Source organism: Haliaeetus leucocephalus, unplaced genomic scaffold (genome assembly GCF_000737465.1).
Source record: "Haliaeetus leucocephalus isolate CR32 unplaced genomic scaffold, Haliaeetus_leucocephalus-4.0 Scaffold646, whole genome shotgun sequence".
NCBI lineage: Eukaryota > Metazoa > Chordata > Aves > Accipitriformes > Accipitridae > Haliaeetus > Haliaeetus leucocephalus.
In genome coordinates, this window is record NW_010973082.1 from 1,001,481 (window position 1) to 1,021,584 (window position 20,104).

Here is a 20,104-nt window from a genome sequence, read left to right on the forward strand (position 1 = left end):
TGGTCCCCAGGTACTGCCTGGCTGGGTTGCCTGTGGGCTACCAGTTCAAGAACATCACCAATGCTGACGTCAACAACCTGCTCCTGGAGGACCTCATCATCTGGACCAACTATGAGATTGAGGTGGCGGCATACAACAGTGCCGGCTTGGGGGTGTACAGCATGAAGGTGACCGAGTGGACGCTGCAGGGAGGTAGGCAGGGACGGGCAGGGATGGGCAGGGACGGGCAGGAGCTTGGCGTTCGCCCCGATGGCTACAGGCTGTGCCATGGGGCTCTTGGGGATGGGTGGCAGGAGGATGGGTTTTGGGGTCCCAGGGAGACTGGGACCTGCTGGGGAGGGATGAGCAGGGGCTGCAGAGCCAGGGCAGGGCTGGCCCAGTCAGGGGTGTCTTGGGGCACCACCCTGGGTGCTGGGGGTCCCAAGGGGTTGGCACCTGGCCGACGGAGGGGACCTTGTGGAGCCAGAGCCGCTGTGAGCCATCCTTTCATCCCGGCAGTCCCCACGGTGCCGCCGGGGAACGTGCAGACCGAGGCCACCAACTCCACCACCATCCGCTTCACCTGGAACCCCCCCAGCCCCCAGTTCATCAACGGCATCAACCAGGGGTACAAGGTGAGGGGCGATTCCTGCGGGTCTCCCCAAAATCAGGGCAGCCGGGGAGGGGAAACTCCTCAGCCAACCTTCACAAACTGGCTCGACTTCTCGCCGAAACCGCAGATTTTAATTGGTTCCGGCCTGACTGTTAAAATAATAGTTACTGAGATTTAACACTTGCATGGGCTCGGAGCCTCCCATGCTCTGTAATTAATTCCAAATTGCAATTAATTCAAATTTACATTAATGAAATTGAATTAAAACATTCAACTTGTTTCTTAATCCACTCAAAAGAAGTTCAGGAATTTAATTGCCACTGAATGAGATAACCAGAGCAAGTAGGATATTTAACATTCTTATTAAATGCCACTTAGTATTTTTGATTAGTATTTTTAGGGCCTAATTAGTATTTAATTAAGTTGCTATAGGCTATCTCGCACAATACCAATTAAATGCCCAAACATCCCTCCTAAATGCAGGCGAGTGGGCGATTACACGCCGTTATCAATGGGAGTTAATCACAAAGCATGCGTTCTGTATCGGCTCGTAGGGGTAAACACATTCTGTTAAAGGCATCAAGTGTTCCCTGCACAATTAATTGATATTTATTCAACTCTGAATAAATAAGGAGGGTGTTGGTGGTACCGATTTGTGTGGCGGGGATGCCGGTACCCGGTATTGTTGTCCCAGCTCCTTCTTCCCGCAGCTCATCGCCTGGGAGCCGGACCACGAGGAAGAGGCAACGGTGGTGACGGTGCGGCCCAATTTCCAGGACAGCGTCCACGTGGGCTACGTGGCCGGGCTGCGGAAATTCACCGAGTACTTCACCTCGGTGCTGTGCTTCACCACGCCGGGGGACGGCCCGCGCAGCCCCCCCCAGCTGGTGCGCACCCACGAGGACGGTACGGGGAGGCTCTGCGTTCCCGCGGGATGGACCCTGCCCACCCGTGGCTCCTGGGGAGGGTGGGAGCAGCCCCGAAATGGGGGACTCGGTCCCACTGGTGTTGCCGGTGGGGATGTGGAACCGGGGTGCCGCTGAGCCTCGGGAAGCCCAAGGCAAGGGGAGTCCCCTCCACGCTCGCTCCCTGTGGGGGTCCCGTGGGTGCCGAGGGCTCCTGCCCTTGAGTGTGCGTCTGTGTGCTGAGCCTGGGTGTCTTTGGGCAGTGCCTGGCCCCGTGGGACATCTCAGCTTCAGTGACATCCTGGACACGTCCCTGAAAGTCAGCTGGCAAGAGCCGCTGGAGAAGAACGGCATCCTGACGGGTAAGGGAGCACCGACAGGTACCCGGCTCCTGCATCGGCCCCCTTCTCACCCTGCAGCATCTCCCACCCTGCAGCATCCTCCCCCCAGTCCCCTTCCCACTCCGCAGCATCTCCCACTCCGCAGCATCTCCCACTCCGCAGCATCTCCCACTCCGCAGCATCTCCCACCCCAGTCCCCTTCCCACCCTGCAGCATCTCCCCTGGCCCCACTCAGCCCCTCGGGGTAGGCAATGATGGGGGCTGACGGCACATGGCACTTTTTAGGCTACCGGATCTCCTGGGAAGAATACAACCGCACCAACACGCGGGTGACGCATTACCTGCCCAACGTCACCCTGGAGTACCGCGTCACCGGTCTCACCGCCCTCACCACCTACACCATCGAGGTAGCTGCCATGACGTCCAAGGGCCAGGGCCAGGTCTCCTCCTCCACCATCTCCTCCGGGGTACCACCAGGTGAGCGCGGCGGTGCGGGGATGCCGGCAGGCTGCGGGTGGTGCTGGGGGTGAGCGGCCGGTGCCACCCACCCTGCCCTCTCCCCGCAGAGCTCCCCGGTGCGCCCACCAACCTGGGCATCTCCAACATCGGACCCCGCTCCGTCACCCTCCAATTTCGCCCCGGCTACGACGGCAAAACCTCCATCTCCCGCTGGCAGGTGGAGGCACAGGTACAGGGCGGCTGGGGGGGGCGGTGAGGGGGTGCTGGGGAACAGCTCACCCCACTCCCATCCCACAGGTGGGCCAGAGCGGCGAGGCTGAAGAGTGGGGGCTCGTCCACCAGCTCGCTAACGAGCCTGATGCCCGCTCCATGGAGGTGCCCAACCTGAAGCCCTACACCTACTACAGGCGAGTGGCCAGGATGGTTCTGTGGCATCCTCCCCAGGGGACCGGAGCCCTCTTGCCCCCCGCCGTGACCCCCCCCTCTCGTCTCTCAGTTTCCGCATGCGGCAGGTGAACATCGTGGGCACCAGCCCCCCCAGCCTGCCCTCCCGGAGAATCCAGACCCTCCAGGCCCCCCCGGACACGGCACCCGCCAACGTCACCCTGAGGACAGCCAGCGAGACCAGCCTGTGGCTGCGCTGGATGGTGAGGGGGGGGACACCGTGGCTCTGGGGGGGTCTGTGCCCACGGGCGCAGGGCTTGTGGGGGCAGGCGGGAGGGTGGGAGAGCCATGCTGGGGTGGCTGCGGGAACTTGGGAGTGATGGTTCCCATCTCTGCCGGTTGGGGCCAGCCCCTTCTGGAGCAGGAGTACAACGGGAACCCCGACGCTGTGGGCTACAAGATCCGGTACGCACGCTCGGACGGGCGAGGGCAGCCGGCGATGCATGTCATCCACGACCGCGTGGAGCGGGAGTACACCATCGAGGACCTGGAGGAGTGGACCGAATACCGGGTGCAGGTCCAAGCCTTCAATGCCATCGGCTCAGGGCCCTGGAGCCGCTCGGTGGTGGGACGCACCCGGGAGTCAGGTACCGCTGCCCACCCTGCAGCACCGGGTACCCACCCCAGCTGGATCCGGCTACTGACCCCCGCTCTCACTCCCCCCTCCAGTGCCCTCCTCCGGCCCCAGCAACGTTTCGGCGCTGGCCACCTCCTCCAGCAGCATGCTGGTGCGATGGAGCGACATCCCCGAGGCAGACTGCAACGGCCTCATCCTGGGCTACAAGGTGAGCACCTACCCCAGCCCCGGTGCTGTGGCTTTGCTTGCCTGCAACCCTGCCCCGTGCCCTGCCAACCTCACCCGCAGACCTGGGAAGCATGGCTTTCCCTGGGGTGGGGGGGAATCACCCTGCAGCCTGCCAGGTCCCCGGTTGTGCCACCTCCAAGAGATGGTGCCCACCCGTGCCAAATTTTGCCACCCTGCTCCATCCTGGGGCTGTAGCCCCGTCCGGCCGTGTCACATGGGGTCTGTTGCAGGTGATGTACAAGGAGAAGGACTTAGACACGCGTGCCCAGTTCTGGCTGGCGGAGGGCAATGCCTCCCGCAGCGCCCAGCTGACCGGGCTGGGCAAATACACGCTGTACGAGATCCGTGTGCTGGCCTTCACCAGGATCGGTGACGGTGTGCCCAGCCAGCCCCCCGTCCTCGAGCAGACGCTGGATGATGGTGGGTAATAGCACCTGGATGGGCAGAGAGACCCAAACGGGCTGGGGGGTCCCCTGGGTGCCTAACGCCTTCCCATCCCATCCCTGTTTCCTGGGACGATCCCTCTCCCTCCTGACCAGGACACCCAGGGCTCCCATTCCCAAGGGATGGGAACTGGCACTTTGCACTTGCTTGTGCACTCCCTGGTGAACCCTATCTCTCCCCACTCCAGTGCCTGGGCCCCCCGTGGGGATCCTCTTCCCCGAAGTGAGGACCACCTTGGTGCGGCTCATCTGGCAGCCACCCGCGGCACCCAACGGCATCATCCTGGGTAGGTGGGGAGCCATCCCGGTTGTGCCACGGTGGGATGCTCTGCAGACAGGTCCGGAGGTCCCGTGAGAGCAGGGATCAGCATGGGGTGGCAGAGACCAGCTCCCTGAGACCCCCCTGAGCATCTCGAAGCCCGTTACCCCCAGGGCTGGCATTTCCCCACTCAGCAGGTTGTGCTGGGTCCCTGGCTGTGTGTGAGCTCCCCCGTGCAGGGAGCCAAAAAACCCCTCGTTGCTGGCCCTCTGCGTGAGCAGGGCTGGAGGGAGGCATGCACAGGACGGGGGGAGCCCAGGACGGCATCCCCTCCACCAGCCCCACCGTGCCGCTCCCTTCCCCGCAGCATACCAGGTCACCCACCGCCTCAACACCACCGCCGTCAACTCGGCCACCGTGGAGGTGCTGGAGCCCAGCGCCCGGCAGTACACGGCCACCGGCCTCCAGCCCGAGGCAACCTACCTTTTCCGCATCGCAGCGCAGACCCGCAAGGGCTGGGGCGAGGCGGCCGAAGCTCTCGTGGTGACCACGGAGAAGAGAGGTAAAGGTGGGGGGGGTCCAGCCTGCGGGAAGGGGCTGTTGCATGCCTGCGGCGTGCCCGTGGTGCTCCCAGCCCCTCGCCTCTCCCAGACCGCCCGCAGCCCCCCGGGAAGCCGCTGGCCCAGCAGGAGGAGGTGCGAGCCCGCAGCGTGATGCTCTCCTGGGAGCCGGGCAGCGACGGGCTCTCCCCAGTCCGCTACTACACGGTGCAGAGCCGCGAGCTGCCCGACGGCGAGTGGGCACTGCACTCTGCCTCCGTCAGCCACAACGTCACCGCCTTCGTCGTGGACAGGTGAGGCGCGGGTTGGCCTTCAACAGTGCCGTGGTGCGATGGGGAGCCGGGGAGGTGATGGGCTCTGGTTTGGGCAGTTGCCCCATGCCTCGGTTTCCCCCTCCGATGGGAAGTGCTTGCGCCAAGGTTGGGAAGCACTGGCCGATGTGCCCTGCGGGAGGGAGGGTGGCTTATGGGGTCATCCACCGGTCTCACCATCACCAACCTGCTCTGCTTCCATCCAGGCTGAAGCCCTTCACCTCCTACAAGTTCCGTGTGAAGGCGACGAACGACATCGGGGACAGCGAGTACAGCGAGGAGTCGGAGTCGCTCACCACCCTGCAGGCAGGTCAGAGCAGGCTGCGGCTCCTGGGGCAGGGAGAGGGGTTGCCCCCCTGCTTGGGCATCCCCCCATGCCCAGGGCATCTCTGAACCCTCACTGCCCCCTTCTCCCCCCCGCCAGCCCCCGAGGAAGCCCCCACCATCCTCTCCGTCACCCCACATACCACCACGTCGGTGCTCATCCGCTGGCAGGTACAGTACCCTCCACCTTGCGGAGTGTCACAGGGCTGGCCGCTTGCCCCCTTGGGAGGTGACACTGGGGCATACTGGGGACAGCCATCTCGGGGTGCCGGGGAGCCCCAGGTCAGAGCAGCCCCTCACCGTCCTCCCCACGCAGCCCCCAGCCGAGGACAAGATCAACGGGATCCTGCTGGGTTTCCGCCTCCGCTACCGCGAGCTGGTGTACGACAGCCTGCGCGGCTTCACCCTGCGCGGCATCGGCAACCCTGGTGCCACGTGGGCCGAGCTCACCCGTGAGTGCCCGTGGACCCTGGGGGGGTCCCGTGTGTGGCTGGGGGGGTGACCCAGCAGCGGCAGATGGAGGATGGCGCAGGGCAGCATCCTGCGCTCCACGGCCTCTCCTGGGTACCAGCCTGGAGTTGTCAGGGTTCAGCTGTGCCCCACGGAGCTGTCACCGGCCCCCTCGTGCCACCAGGTCCATGGTCCCTAACACGCTTGTCTGTGGTGTCGCTGGCTCAGTCCCACTGTGCTCAGTCCCCGTGTCCCTGTAGCGTGGGTGTCCGTGTGTCTGCACCTAACGTGGGTTGTCTGTGTGACGTCCCGCTGTGTGTGCCTGGGTCTGCTGCCGTCCTCAGACCCCAAAGGGAACAGGGTCACATCCACTCTGGGGACAGCAGAGACATGAGTGACAAGGGCAGAGCCTAAGACCAGACTTTGCCCCATCCACCACTCTTAGCCGTGGTCAGACCCCCCTGTGGAGACCCCGATGCCCAGCTTGTGCCGCTCAGGGGATGGGGCTGGAGGATGGAAAGTCTCCTTGGTGCTGTGACAGCTCCATTGGCTCCTGAGGGGGTGACAGGACCCTTGGAGGGGACCCCTGGCCCACCCTGGGGTGGGCAGCTGTGCTGGGGTGGGTGCTCAGAGGTGGGAACCCACTCGTGCCACCTGCGGGACTAACCAGCTGCCTGCTCTCCCTGCCCTGTGCCACCCAGCCGTCTACGCCGTGCACAACCTCAGCGAGGTCTCCCTCACCCAGTATGAGCTGGACAGTAAGTCACTGCTCCCCTGCCCCCCCCGTACGTGTCCTCCCCACTGCCACCCCCCCCGTGTGTCCCTCCCTTCTGCCTGCCTGTGCCGTGGGGTGAACCGCATGCCCCGTGCCCGGGGACACCTCTGCCTGTCTGCTCCTGTTGCTCCTTGGGGAGCCTCCCCAGCAAGGGGGGGCTCTGCTGGGTCCCCCGGGGTAGCAGGACCCCCACACCTCCGGCTGCAGGGAGGGCTCCACTCAGCCCTTCTCCCCTTTCCCCCCCGCAGACCTAAGCAAGCACCGGCGCTACGAGATCCGCATGAGTGTGTATAATGCCGTGGGCGAGGGCCCCCCCAGCCCCCCCCAGGAGGTCTTTGTGGGTGAAGCGGGTGAGTCTGCCAGCATGGTCCCACCTTGTGAGGGGCTGCCCACGGCCGGGAGCTGCGGGGAGGGGGCTCCACTGCCCTGGCACCCCACGCTCATGCCAAAACAAGGCAGTGGGACCCTCGCATCAAGGGGGGGCTTTCCCCTCCCTGGTCCCGGCTGGGCTGTGACACTGTCCCCTCCTTCGGCACAGTGCCCACCGGCGCGCCGCAGAACGTGGCGGTGCAGGCGGCCACGGCCACCCAGCTGGATGTCACCTGGGAACCGCCACCGGCCGAGAGCCAGAACGGGGACATCCAGGGCTACAAGGTACCACGTCCTGTGGGGCTGGCACCGAGCCGGGGCTCAGAGACACTGAGTGCACTGGGAAGGTGCTGGGTTTCTGGCAGAGGAGGGGCACAGGGTGCCCTCGGAAGATGCTGGGTGTCTTTGGGGGGTGCTGAGCTCCCCTGGGAGATGCTGCGTTGTTGGATCTGGGGAGATGTCAGGTGTCGGGGAGATGCTGGGTGCCCTGGGAGATGCTATGCATGCCGTTGGGGAAGGGATTTGGGGGAGATGCTGGGTATCCCGGGGAGATGCCGGGTGTCCCATCCCGGTGCTGAGCGGCCGCGGGGCGGCAGATGGCGCCGTCGGTCCTCGGATCCAGCCGGGATGGAGCCGGGATGCCCAGCCCCACGCTTCTAGGCACCTCCTTGGTCACATCCACGGTGATTCCTCCTGCTCGGAGCCGTCCTTTGAGAATTAGGCACAGCTCAAAGGTGATCTTAGCGTGCTGATGCTGGGTCCTGAGCCAGCTGCGAGCCGGGGTCATGTCTGATGCCCAGCACAGCCTGGAGCCATCCTGGAGGAGAAGCCGTTCCATTCACTCCGGCATGCTCAGAACCCCAGCCACTCTGGGATATAGGGGCTTAGGAGCCCGGACGGGGCTGCGCAAGGTGTTTGGGCATAGCAAAGGGTGTGGGGAAGGCGAGATGGGCTGGATCTGCGCATCACCCGGGTCTCCATGCCCCCTCCTCCTCCTCCTGCAGATCCACTTCTGGGAGGCCCAGAGCCAGAACGAGAGCGCGCGGGTGAAGACGCTCTTTCTGCCCGAGAACGGGGTGAAGCTGAAGAACCTGACGGGGTACACCTCGTACTGGGTCAGCGTCGCCGCCTTCAATGCTGCGGGAGACGGACCCCGCAGCCCCCCCGTCAAGGGGCGAACGCAGCAGGCAGGTGGGGCCCATGGCACGGCTGCCCCCAGCCCTTCACTCAGCACGGTCACATCCAGACCTTCCTGCCCCTGGGCTCTGCGGGGAGGTGTCTCCATGGGTCCAGCTCCAGTGATGTCTGGCTGATGCCCCTTCATCCCAGCTGCACCCCAGCTCCTGCAGTCCCGAGCAGAGACCAGCCCTGGGCTCACCCCAGAGGGTTTGTGGGGTGGGGGCACGTGGAGGTGAAGGTCTTGGCTGAGATTTGGGAATGATGAAGGTCTCAGGAGGAGAGACAAGGAGAAGGAGACTCATTCCCCCAGCTGTGCGCGGTGGCCTGGCAGGGTCTTTGCTTTAGTGGGGATGAAGGCGCAGTGGGGTGGCACCAGGGTGGTGTGAGATGGTGATGACGAGTGCCCCAGCCCCGTTAAGGTGGAGGCAGGGAGAGGGGCTGGCTTGGTGCTGGGGGTCACCCCTGGGAGTGCTGAGCTGGCCCCGGCCACCCTGCTCCCTCACAGCCCCCAGCGCTCCCGGGTCCATCCGATTCAGCGAGCTGACCACCACATCAGTGAACGTGTCCTGGGAGCCACCACCACTGCCCAACGGCGTCCTCGAGGGCTACAGGCTGGGCTACGAGCCCTGCATGCCCGTGGACGGTGAGGGGACGGCAGGGGGTGCTGGGGGGAGGCTGGGGGCATTGGCAGGAGCTGGGAGGGCTCTGGGGAAGACCCAGCTCAGCCTCCATCCCCGCAGGTGTCAGTAAGATCGTGACAGTGGATGTGAAAGGGAACAGCCCGCTGTGGATGAAGGTGAAGGACCTGGCCGAGGGTGTGACATACCGGTTCCGAATCCGGGCCAAAACCTTTGCCTACGGGCCAGACGTTGAGGCAAACATCACCACTGGGCCTGGGGAAGGTAGGGGGGGATGTGTGGCACGGCTGTGCCGGAGTGAGGGAGGAGATGTGGTGGGGACAGTTCCCCCAGTGCCACCAGGGCTGGTATGGCCACATGCCAGTTTGTACCCCCCTGCCTCCAGCTCTGCTCTGGGTCCTCAGGTGCCCCCGGCCCCCCTGGCGAGCCCTTCATCTCTCGCTACGGCTCAGCTATCACCATCCACTGGTCGAGTGGGGACCCCGGCCAAGGACCCATCACCAGATACGTCATCGAAGCCCGTCCTTCAGGTACTGCAGCTCCTGTCTGCTTTCCATCCCTACCTCAATATCAGCAGTGCCTTGGATTCAGGAGAAACTGAGGCAGGGAGTGCTGACCTCTCCCAGGCCACCCGGCAGGCTGGGCTGGGGATTAGGACCCGGGTGTCTGGGATGTCGGCCATGTGCCGGTCCATGAGGACCACGCTGCCGATGCTGCTGCTCTCACGGGCACGGAGGTCCTGATGCTCCCCCAGCCATGCAAGGGGGTTTGAGGGGTACCAAGGCTATCCCAAAACAGGGAGGCCCTGTTCCTGTGCATGCAGGGGCAGGCAAGGCTGGAAGCTGGGACTCCCCATCCCCATGGCAGGGAGCCAGCAGGCACAGCCACACTGTCTCTTGCAGCCCCGAGTTAATTATTTCTCCCTGCCGCAGAGACCGCAGCTCAGACGACCCAATCGATCGCTAACAGGGGTCGGTACCACTTCTCACATTGGGAGCAGCGCCAGGGAGGGAAACCCCTCGCTCCTGTGGAGCTGCTGGCGCTGCTCCGGGGCTGCAGTGGGAGCAGGTCCCCAGGGAGCTGCCTTGCCCTGGGCTTTTGAGCAGGGCAGGCGATTAATCAGCTGCGTGCATCGCTACAGCTTTTTAATGATGCTGCAGCGAGTGAGCTCGGTGCCTGCCAGGGCCAGGAGGGCCAGGCAGATGGCGTAGGGCACACACTCCTGGATGGAGGGAGATCAGCCTCTCGCCCTGGGGAGTCCTGCAGAGCTGGTCTCCCCCTCCTAGGCCCCTTCTCTTTTCCAGACGAGGGGCTCTGGGACATCCTCATCAAAGACATCCCCAAGGAGGTGACCTCCTACACCTTCAGCACGGATATCCTCAAGCAGGGGGTCAGCTACGACTTCCGTGTCATCGCTGTGAATGACTATGGCTATGGGACCCCCAGCACGCCTTCCCCCTCCGTGTCAGGTAGCCAGCGGGGGCAGCATGTGGGTGTCCCCGGGGGGATGCTGTCACCCCTGTGCCGGAGGGAGAGTCCCAACATTGCTCTGTTCCCATGGCCATCACTGAAACCCATCTCCCTGACCCTGCTTGGCTCCTACAGAGCCCCAGCTCTTGCTGCCAGCAGCTTCTGCCAGCATTGCACTTGCAAAGCCTCCTGCTATCCCCCTTTAACCCCCTCCCTCACGTGGATCCAGGTCTCACAAAGTTCCCCAAGGAGACTCCATGCCCTGCAGTGGGGTCTACCCACCCATACTGGTTTGCCCCCCATGCCTGTCCCCCTCTGATCCTCCCTGCTGTGCCCCAGCCCAGAAAGCCAACCCGTTCTATGAGGAGTGGTGGTTCCTGGTGGTCATCGCCCTGGTGGGGCTCATCTTCATCCTCCTGCTCGTCTTTGTGCTCATCATCCGCGGGCAGAGCAAGAAGTACGCCAAGAAGTCAGACTCAGGTGAGTGCCGGGGATGTGGTGGGTGGTGATGGGACCCTCTGGGGTGCCTGCTGGAGGATGCAGAGCCCCAATCCCATAGGAGCCTCTCTGGGGCCTCCCTGCCTGCCTTTGGGGTCTGAGCGGGGTGGTGGGAGCCTGCCTTGGGGCATGGCTCCTCCAGAGACTCGGTGATATCCGATAAAGATGCTGTGGGCTTCCCGGAGAGCACTGGGAACTAGAGATTAAATAAGCGACTTGTCCCACTGTCAGCTGCAGAGGGAGGGCAGCCCAGGGGCTCGGCAGAGGTCATTGGGATTAGTCAAACACAGCTCTGTTTTCTTAGCTGTATCAAGGGCTCAAATTGTGGGGAAAATCCAGACCTCCTCGTTAAGCAAACAGAGCAGCTGAGCTGGGAGCCAGAGGCGATGGGGCAGGTCAGGGTGTGAGCCAAGGCAGGCAGGGCTCGGCACGGCTGGCGATGCTGGGCACGGGGCTGATGCGTGGCCGATGCCCCAGGACTGGCACATCGTGGGCATCCCCAGGCTTTGGTCTGTCCAACGCTGGAGCTGGCACAACCCTCCCTGGGCCATTCCCTGGGTCCCCCCCTGTGCAGGGTCCAGCCCCCTCCATGCTGTGCTGCCTGGGGAGGGTCTGGGGAAGGCTGAGCATCCCATCCCGCAGGGAACGGTTCCAAGGCGACCGCCCTGAGCCACGGCGAGATGGTGAGCCTGGACGAGGGCAGCTTCCCCGCCTTGGAGCTCAACAACCGGCGTCTCTCCGTCAAGAACTCCTTCTGCCGGAAGAATGGCATCTACACCCGGTAGGGACCCCTCGCCGCAGCCCCTTCCCCGGGCGGGGGGGGGATTTTTTCAGATATCGTGCCTGTCCCTCCATCGTGCACCTGTGGGATGGGCACGGGACTGGGGAAGGCTGGCACCTGATGTGCCAGGATGCTGAACAGCCTGAAAAGCTGGGAATGGACCATAGGCAGGGTCCTTGGTGGGGGCTCCACACAGCTTAGGGGGTGGTCCCTGCGCCTGCCCCGGGGCTCGGCTGGGCTCATCGCTGTGTGGCACAGCCCCAATGGGGGACCCGCGCTGAGCACCCACTTTTCCCCAAGGTCCCCGCCACGGCCCAGCCCCGGCAGCCTCCACTACTCGGACGAGGACGTGACCAAGTACAACGACCTGATCCCTGCCGAGAGCAGCAGCCTGACGGAGAAGCCCTCCGAGGTCTCCGACTCTCAGGTGACCACCTGGGGCTGCCCATGGGGATGGGGACCTTGCAGAGGATGGACGGTGCTGGGAGCCCTCCCTGAGCATCGCCCCTGCCCTCTGCCCACCACGATGCAGGTCCTGGTGCGCATTTGGGAAAAGCAACGCTGGTCCCTCTCTCCTACCCCGTGCTGCTTTTTAGGCAGCAGCATCCCCCGTGGGTTCGTGGCACGGAGCCAGAGCGAAGCTGGCACAGCCCCCAGCCCGTGTGTAGCCCCCAGCCCCAGGGCTGCCGAGGACAGGGGACGGGAGGGCAGCGGGGTTGGGGACTGTCCCGCTGCCCGGTCGCTGGTGGCAACGGCCGCGGCTCTGCCAATCCCACAAAATGGCACCTTTGTCTCCTCCCGGAGAAACGGGCAGCTGTGGCCGGGCAGGAGCGTGGCCGCGGGCAGCTCCTCAGGCAAGCAGCTCCGGGGGAGGCCATGGGAGCGTTGCCCCCGGGATGGATGCTGGGCGGCATCTGAAAAGACGAGGCTGAAGCCCAGGGGAGGTCCTGGGGGTCCCCACGGCTGTCACCGAGCAGGAGGGGGATCAGCCCCAGGGGGGCCCCATGTCATTGCCTACACCGGCTGTTTCTTTTGCCTTTGCGCAGCAGATGCCGGCTCCGCTCCCTCTTGCCTGCGCGAGGCTCGAGTGGCTTTTGAGGAGCTGTGAAGAGCAGCGGGAGCTGGCGCTGGCTCGGAGCAGCTTCCCCACCGCCCTCAATGGGCCCTTTGTGCACGGCCAGGGGAAGCTGAATCCAGTTACTGCCAGCGGGCAGGCAGGGTCGCCAGCACCCGCCTCCCAAAAACACCCTCCCCGTCAGCCCGGGGGTATCACGGCCTCGGGGACCACCCCCCCCCGGAGCCCCAAGACCCTGCAGCCCTTTTGTATGAGGTTTTATTTTGCTTTAGCAAGAGGCAGAAACACCCCAGCAGCGCTGCAGCCATCCCAGCCCCTAAAGTCTTTTGGGATGTGCTTGCCAGCATCCCCAAAAAAGCACTGGGAAAGGTCACCCTATTTTGGGGGCTGGTGGGTGATGCCCCCCCACCTCATGCTCACCTCCCCATCCTGTTCTTTTAGGGCAGCGACAGCGAATATGAGGTGGACCCTGGCCACCAGAAAGCCCACTCCTTCGTCAACCACTACATCAGTGACCCTACCTACTACAACTCGTGGCGGCGGCAGCAGAAGGGCATCTCACGGGCGCAGGCGTACAGCTACACCGAGAGCGACTCAGGGGAGCCCGACCACGCGCCCCTCTCCAACAGTACCTCCACGCAGCAGGGCAGCCTTTTCCGCCCCAAAGCCAGCAGGACTCCCACCCCCCAGACCCCCGGCAACCCCCCCAGCCAGCCCGGCACACTCTACCGTCCACCCAGTAGCCTGGCCCCTGGTTCCAGAGCCCCCATCGCTGGATTTTCTTCTTTTGTTTGATATTTAAACAGAAGCAAAAACAAACAGGAGGAAAAAAAAAACATAAAAAAAAAAAGAAAAAAAGAAAAAAAAAGAAAAGCCCCAAGAAATTAAGAAAAAAGAAAAAGGTGGCAAGGGGGAGAAGAGGAGGAGGAAGCAGAGAGGCCGAAGGGCCTTGGGGATGGCAGCAGTACCGTGACGGGCAGCGGCCTCGGGCTCGGCGCTCCGGCGGGTGTTTCGCTTTCTCTGCAGTGCCGGAGCAGAACGCCAAGCGCCTTCCCTGGGGCTAGGGAAAAAAACCCAGCTCCTCTTTTTGGCCAAAGCTTTCTGCGTTATGGACTCCTCAGCCGAGGTGGGGCTGGAGGGCTTGGGGGGCCGGCAGGATTGCACCAGACTTTGCCCTTGCCACCTGCCCTGGCTGCCCCTGAGCTGCTGACTGGGGTCCTATGGGTGCTGCCGGGCTGGGTGCAGGGGCTCTCGCCGTGCCAAACCCCGGTCCCTCCACCAGCCTCCGCTTCTGGCTCCCCCAGGACCTGGGGACAAGCGGTGACAGAGACCCCTGACTGCAGAGGAGAAGAGGAGCTCTGCTGATCTTAAAAAGTGCTGGCCAGGAAAGCCCCACCCTGGATCCCCCAGCCTTTGGGAGAAGGGGGCAGCCACTGTGCTAGGAACCCAGGGGCAATTAATTCCTCCCCTCATTTGTGCCTGGCCCAGCACAGCCCCCTCCGCCCCCCCAGGAGAACCCAGGACTTAAACCCCAGGAGAGCCCTGCCGGGGTGCACGAGGTGCTGATGTCCCCACTGATTTTGCACCCCGGAGCCGTGCAGAGGCTCTGGCGAGGGCTCAGATGGGGCGATGCGGCGACCGTAACCACCCCTTTGCATTTCTGGTGGTTTGGGTTTTTTTTTTTTTTAATGGGGTTTTGTGCAGAGACCTGGGAGCACGAGGGGATAGCGATGTCCCAGGGTGGGGGCTACAGGGCCGTGGCCGTGTTGGTGGTCTCTGCATGGCAAAACCCCCGCAGTGCCTACCGGTGAGCCAGGCACCAGCCCGGCGGGGCCGTGGCGCCCGGGCTGAGCCGAGGGAGATGCCAATAAACAGCCTGAGGATCAGCCAGTCTCACCTCTCTGTCACCCTGCTGCGTCGGCGAAGGGGCTGGCGGGATGCGTCCGTCTGTCCTGCTGTCCTGGCCGGGCTCGTGTCGGCCCTATGGCACTGGGGAAGGAGCTGGGCAGAGGGTGCCAGAGGCTGCGGTGCTGGGATAGGGTCCAGAACGGTGTGGGGAGCCGTGATGGCTGTGTTTCCATCCCAGTGGGGTCTGTAGCTGGAGGAAAACAGGACCTGGTGGTGGGACAGGGGAGGAGGGAGGTGACCCCACTGCACCGGGTGCTTTCAGCATCACCAGCGCCAGGGATTTCTCCTGGGGTGGTTTGCAACCACACTCGCCACCACGCTTACCGGGTGTGGGCTGCTCTGCCCTTCAAGCCTGGCAGGAAAATCCAGGTGATGTGCTGGGGTTTCATCGCCTTCAGCCCTCTGGCAGCAAACAGCATGGCTCTGGAGCCAAGGGCTGGGGAAGGCTCAGCCTCCCGGCAGCGCTAGCAAAGCACCGGCCCCCGCTTCCTTGGCCGGGGGCTGTTCCCTTGCCGGGGGCTTCCAGGACTGGGGGCTGTGGGGTCTGCACAGCCTCTTGCCGCAGGACCCCGCGGAGGGCTCAGACCCCCTTGTGGGCACATGCCCGGACCCTCACCCCAGCATGGGGAAGGGTCTGGGGCTGCCAGAGGGAGCGTTTTGCAGGTGCTGCATTGGGGAAACGGTTGGAGCCGGGGGGGGGGCGTGTGCGACCCAGTGCCACAGCCCCCCTTCGCCCATCCCATGGGCTGGGGGAGAAACGGGACGGATGCTGCGGTGGCCACCGATGGAAAAGGCGTCCCTGCCTTGGCGCATCGCCTTGAGCAGAGGGCATTTCTGGCAGGTGACTCATCTGACCTACTTGGGAGCTGGCGCCGAAGGGAGCGCAGCACCCAGGGGTGCCCGTCCTCTCCCTGGGCAGCGGAGAGAGCCCCGATGCTCCGCTGGGATGGAGATATTTTGCACGGGGGCAGTCAGGGAGGGGGGTCTGCGCTTGTCCAGCCAAATCCTGCCCCTCGTTTGCAGCCCAGCTCCAGCCCCAGGCGTCCCAGCTTGTGCAAGAGAGACCTTCCTCCCACCGCGACTGGGACGCGGAGCCGCCAGAGACGCGGGGCAGAGCAGGTCTGAGGAGTCGAGCAACACAGGCGAGTTCCCCACGCAAGGCGTGCTCCCCGTGCGAGGGACTCTCCCCGTGCGAGGGATGCTCCCCTCCAGCGCAGGGCACGTGCCAGCCCCTGTGAGCAGCAATGACCCACCGACGGGGTCCCTGGATGCGTCCCCCACTGCAGGGATGGTGGGATGCAGGTCCCAGGAGTCTCCTGCGTGGGGTCTGCGTGTGCTCCCCGGCACGGCAGTGTGCCACAGCCCCGGCAGCCGAGGCAGAGCAGAGCCCAGGTCCTGCTCGCCTGCCCTGGCCATGAGGAGGAAAAGCCAGAGGGTGCAGCAACGTCTGCGGCAGGTTTGGACCTGTGCCATGCCGGGAGGTGAAGCCACCGGTGTGGCTGTGGCCGGAGGACCTGGGGCCCTGTGGCAGTGAAGCCAAGGCGATCCCTTTCTGCTCGTGGTTTCCCGCAGCTGAAGGATGCAGCACCTGAGGAATCAGTGGATCCCACATCCCACTGCGGCTGTGGGTTAGCTCTCTGCTCACCAGGGAACCTCCTCAGGATGGTCCTGGAGCTGCGCAGGACACAAAGCCCAGTATGGGCACAGCAGAGGTGGGCTGAGTACCAGCAGCACTAGCGGGAGCTCTCGCTCACCAGTACTGCCTCAGTTTCCCCACGGCACAGATGCAACCGGACCGGCTGGGCTCGTGGGGGAAGATGCCGTGCTCCCTGTTGAGCACAGCCACCTCTCTCCCACCTTGGCTTTCACCATGCTGCTGCCACAACCGGCTTTTTCCAAAAGTCCCTCCAGGCAGGTCTGAGCTGCCCGTGCCCAGCCCTGCTGCTGCCGGCGCTGCCGGCTCTCCAGGCTGCTCTGTGCAGCAGACAAGCAGGGCGAGCTGTCGGTAGCAATTAGTCCCCGGGGACCGAATTGGCCTTGACGTATCTCTTGACTGTGGCTTGGCGGTGGCCTGTGGTTCTCCCAAGGGCAGAACACTGCTCGCTTAGCAGGGCTGGGTGAGCCAAAGCGGGGCAGAGGGGAGAAGCTGTACCCTCAGACCTTGCCGTGCGGATGGGGCAGCACTGGAGCGGTACCCGCTCGCTGCCCTCGATGTGATGGAGAGATGTTTACGTGCCAGAAACAGGGGTTGTGACCTGTAAAGCTGGGCTGAATTCCGTGATTTATTTTTACTTATTTCTTTTAGCTGAAGCGGTGTTGGTGTTGGAGGAGTCAGGTAGTAACAGTTTATTTTCCAGGTTGAGATTAGATCAAGCAAGGAGTAACCAGAGCAAAGAGAACTGCTCGGTGTGCAGTGGAGGAGAAGCAACCCTGCAGCCTGGGCTTACCCTTTCCTCCAGATTTCCCGATTCCCCGCCAGCTCCCGGGGCAGAGCTGAGTGTCCCCACCTTTCCATTGCCTTGGGCTGCGGGGACAGGGACAGCCCCTCCTGCCATGCTGGGGACTAGACAGGACTCGGCGCATCCTCAGAGCCCCACGTGCCTCAGGCCCTGCCGCCTCCTGCGCCGTGCCAGGCTGCGAAGCCCGCGGCATGGGCAGAGCTGCCGGCAGCAGGGACGGCAGCGGAGCTTTCCCGGGACGGCGGGGAGAGGAAAGCGGCGGAGAGGACGGACCCAGGTCTGTGCACCCTGTCCTGCCGGCGTGGGTGCCCGCTTCGCGCCGTGGCACCCCATCCGAAGGGGTCCCTGCGCCGAAACTGTTGCCAGGGCAGGGGGTTTCCACGGGCACTGCCAGCCACGGTGGGTCCCTGCAGCAGCCACGCTCCAGGTGGGATCCCCTTGGGGGAAAGCCGGGGTGGCTGCATTGTGGCCGGGCAATGGGTTCCCGGGTGGGCAGCGGGTTCTGCGAGCCTGTTCTGCGGCACTGCCGGCCAGGGGAGCGTGCCGGGTGGGAAAGGCGAGGGACTGCAGGCTCCGACCTGCACACAGCTTGTCCTGGTGCTCACCCGTGCACCCACGGGTGCCAGCGGTGAGCGGGCTGTGTGGTTCTGCCGGGGTGCGCCGGTTAACTGCTCATCCCATGGCGAATGGCACGGGGAAGGGGTAAAACCCCACGGCTGTGGGTGCAAGCTGGTGTCCGTGGGGTTGGCGGGGGCTATTGGGGAGGTGTCTGGCAGCAACCAGCACTGGGCCCAGGCGCTGGAGGGGTTTGGGGGGGTTGGGGGGGCAATGCCCCCTTCCCAGCACCCTGGTGTGTCCAGAGAGTGATCCCTATGCCCTGCTGCAGCACCGAGGCTTGGGGAATGCACCCGGCTCGTTCAGCAGTATCTCCTGCGCGGCCGAGGCTGTGTCGGCAGACAAAGCTGGCAGGCGCTGGCAGCAGGAGGAGGGGATGGGGCTGCTGGGAAACTCGGGCGCTTCTCCCTGCCCTGCTTTTCAAAGTGCTTTTCAAGCCTTTTCTTTTCTTCTTCTCTGCTTTCAAAAGCTGCTGAGAAGCAGTAAAAGGAACCAGTGACGGGTTCAGGAAGGGTGGGAGCGATGCGGCCACCCGCTCCCTGATCCTGAGCCTCCCAGCACCCCGACCTCGCTGCCGTCTCCCCAAGGCCGGATCCAGCCCCAGGGCTCTGCGTTGCCCAAGCTGCGGCGGAGGAGAGAGGAAAGGGCCCATCTCTCCCAGGCAGTTTTTCAAGTTGAGTGGGTGCCTGCTCTTCCCAGCCAGAGTTAGGCCAGCCCGCAGGAGACTTCCCCGTCGGCTCCCACCAGCCGGCTGATGTTAATCCCTCCTGACTGCGCTGTCTCAGCCAGCGCCGTGCTCCTGTGACAGCATCAGGTGAGGCGAGCAGCGCCGTGCCGGTCTTCAATTAAGGCGCGCTGGCCCCACGCGAGAGGGTAGAGCTGCCGGTGGGGGCTCTGGCAAACCCTCCTCCTCTTCCTCACCCACCGACAAACCACTGTTGCATCCAGCGGTGGCTCCCAGGAGACGCCTGCTCAACTGGGCACGGAGGTTTTGCCTCCTGCCTCAGTTTCCCCATATGGAAAGCAAGGGAAATAAAATTTGCCAAACAAATCGGCTGTGAAAATGGCACCGGTGTGGGCCGAGGAAGCAGCACAGCCTGGGAAGCAGACTGCAGGCACCGGTGGAGTTGGGGTTGCGCCGGACACCCAGGCTGCGGGCAGAGGCCATGCCCTGGGTGGTTTGGCCCCATTGCTCAGTCTGGCAGAGCCTCTCTGCCGTGCCAGTCCCAGCATCTCTGCAGTGCCAGGCTCGCCCCTGCTGCCCGCAGGAGCAGCGGCTCCGTGGTTATGCGGCGAGCGGCCTCCTGCCCTTCCCACGGAGAGAAGTGTCTGCACCCGATGAGCCAGCAAAACGCCCGGTGATGCCCGGCCCCGGCTGCCGCCGCGGCCACGACCCCTGGGTTGGTGCCACCCAGCCTGGGGAACGCATCTCCTTGCACCGGTGACATGAGAAATATTTGTCCCCCCCACAGCATCGTGCCCCAGGACCGGAGCCCCCGGGGTTGCAAGTCTGGGGACCCCACTCACCGCCCCCCTGCACCCCAGCCTGGCCCCCCCCCCGCAGAGATGCCAGACGCTCTGGAATATGCAAGAAACGCTGCATTAGGCAGATTCGGGATAATCTCATCTCTCCCGCCTCTTTTCTCCCACAAAGGTCTCGCCTTAATCCCCGAGAGCGGCTGTGCAGCCCTGCACTCTCCCTTTCAGCACATCGCCAGTGCCGGGGTGGCCGGGGTGCCCCCCGCCATCGCGTCCTGGCCACGGACCCCCCAACCACCCCACGGCCCTGGAGGGGCCCGGCGGCCCCCCGAGGGGGACGGAGCAGTGGGACCGGCTGGGGACAGAGAGCTGGGGGGGGGCGGTGGGGGGTGAGGGTGGGTGCTGCAGCCTCGTGGGTGTCACGGTCACGAGTGGAACAGGGACACTGGTGCTGCCCCGGGGCTGAACCCGCCTCCTCTCGGCAGCTCAGTTCAGCTTTTAATTCCCTTTAATTAATTAGAGTCGGACACCTCCCACCTCCTCAACCCCCGGCTGAGCGGCCGGGGGTACAACCAGCCCCCGCTCTGCCCACGGGAACCCCACTCGGGACCCCCCCCCCGCGGGGACCCCCCCACACCCTGGCGGATCCCTGCACCCCACCCAGGAGGGGACCAGGACCCCACTCGGGTGGACACCCCCCCGCCACGGGCGGGGCCGCTCCCGGGAGAAGGTTCACCTCCCCCCGCCCCACTCGGGTTTGAATGGAGGGTGTGGGGCTCTCGCGTGACGTGGCGCCGCGCCATTGGGCCGGGGGGGGCGGTGGCCTCCTTCCCCCCCGCGGGGGTAGGGGAGGGGGGGGGGGGACGGACACACAGTTTTGCTCCGGCTCGGCTCGGCCATGGACCGGCGGCGGGTCCCGGGCGTTCAGGTGGGGGTTGGGGGGGGGGGTCAGGGGTACCGTGGGT

The 20,104-nt window shown here is 64.4% G+C and overlaps 1 protein-coding gene across 1 annotated transcript in view; it reads left to right on the top strand.

Moving 5' to 3' along the window:
• The window catches only part of SDK2 (sidekick cell adhesion molecule 2), a 28,351-nt gene extending 14,804 nt beyond the window's left edge, over positions 1-13,547 (top strand). The window contains exons 13-41 of the mRNA XM_010578729.1: positions 11-192; positions 499-614; positions 1,303-1,498; positions 1,761-1,859; positions 2,124-2,315; positions 2,405-2,526; positions 2,595-2,704; positions 2,794-2,944; positions 3,091-3,328; positions 3,411-3,526; positions 3,777-3,966; positions 4,178-4,276; positions 4,616-4,810; positions 4,900-5,101; positions 5,326-5,429; positions 5,544-5,614; positions 5,760-5,895; positions 6,595-6,651; positions 6,917-7,018; positions 7,207-7,322; positions 8,042-8,228; positions 8,722-8,859; positions 8,957-9,118; positions 9,259-9,384; positions 10,159-10,323; positions 10,664-10,804; positions 11,465-11,603; positions 11,904-12,030; positions 13,120-13,547. Coding sequence (XP_010577031.1) covers positions 11-192; positions 499-614; positions 1,303-1,498; positions 1,761-1,859; positions 2,124-2,315; positions 2,405-2,526; positions 2,595-2,704; positions 2,794-2,944; positions 3,091-3,328; positions 3,411-3,526; positions 3,777-3,966; positions 4,178-4,276; positions 4,616-4,810; positions 4,900-5,101; positions 5,326-5,429; positions 5,544-5,614; positions 5,760-5,895; positions 6,595-6,651; positions 6,917-7,018; positions 7,207-7,322; positions 8,042-8,228; positions 8,722-8,859; positions 8,957-9,118; positions 9,259-9,384; positions 10,159-10,323; positions 10,664-10,804; positions 11,465-11,603; positions 11,904-12,030; positions 13,120-13,473 — 4,333 coding nt within the window. The 3' untranslated portion in view covers positions 13,474-13,547. The remainder of the gene's footprint in view (positions 1-10; positions 193-498; positions 615-1,302; positions 1,499-1,760; positions 1,860-2,123; positions 2,316-2,404; positions 2,527-2,594; positions 2,705-2,793; positions 2,945-3,090; positions 3,329-3,410; positions 3,527-3,776; positions 3,967-4,177; positions 4,277-4,615; positions 4,811-4,899; positions 5,102-5,325; positions 5,430-5,543; positions 5,615-5,759; positions 5,896-6,594; positions 6,652-6,916; positions 7,019-7,206; positions 7,323-8,041; positions 8,229-8,721; positions 8,860-8,956; positions 9,119-9,258; positions 9,385-10,158; positions 10,324-10,663; positions 10,805-11,464; positions 11,604-11,903; positions 12,031-13,119) is intronic.
• The last annotated feature ends 6,557 nt before the right edge of the window (positions 13,548-20,104 follow it).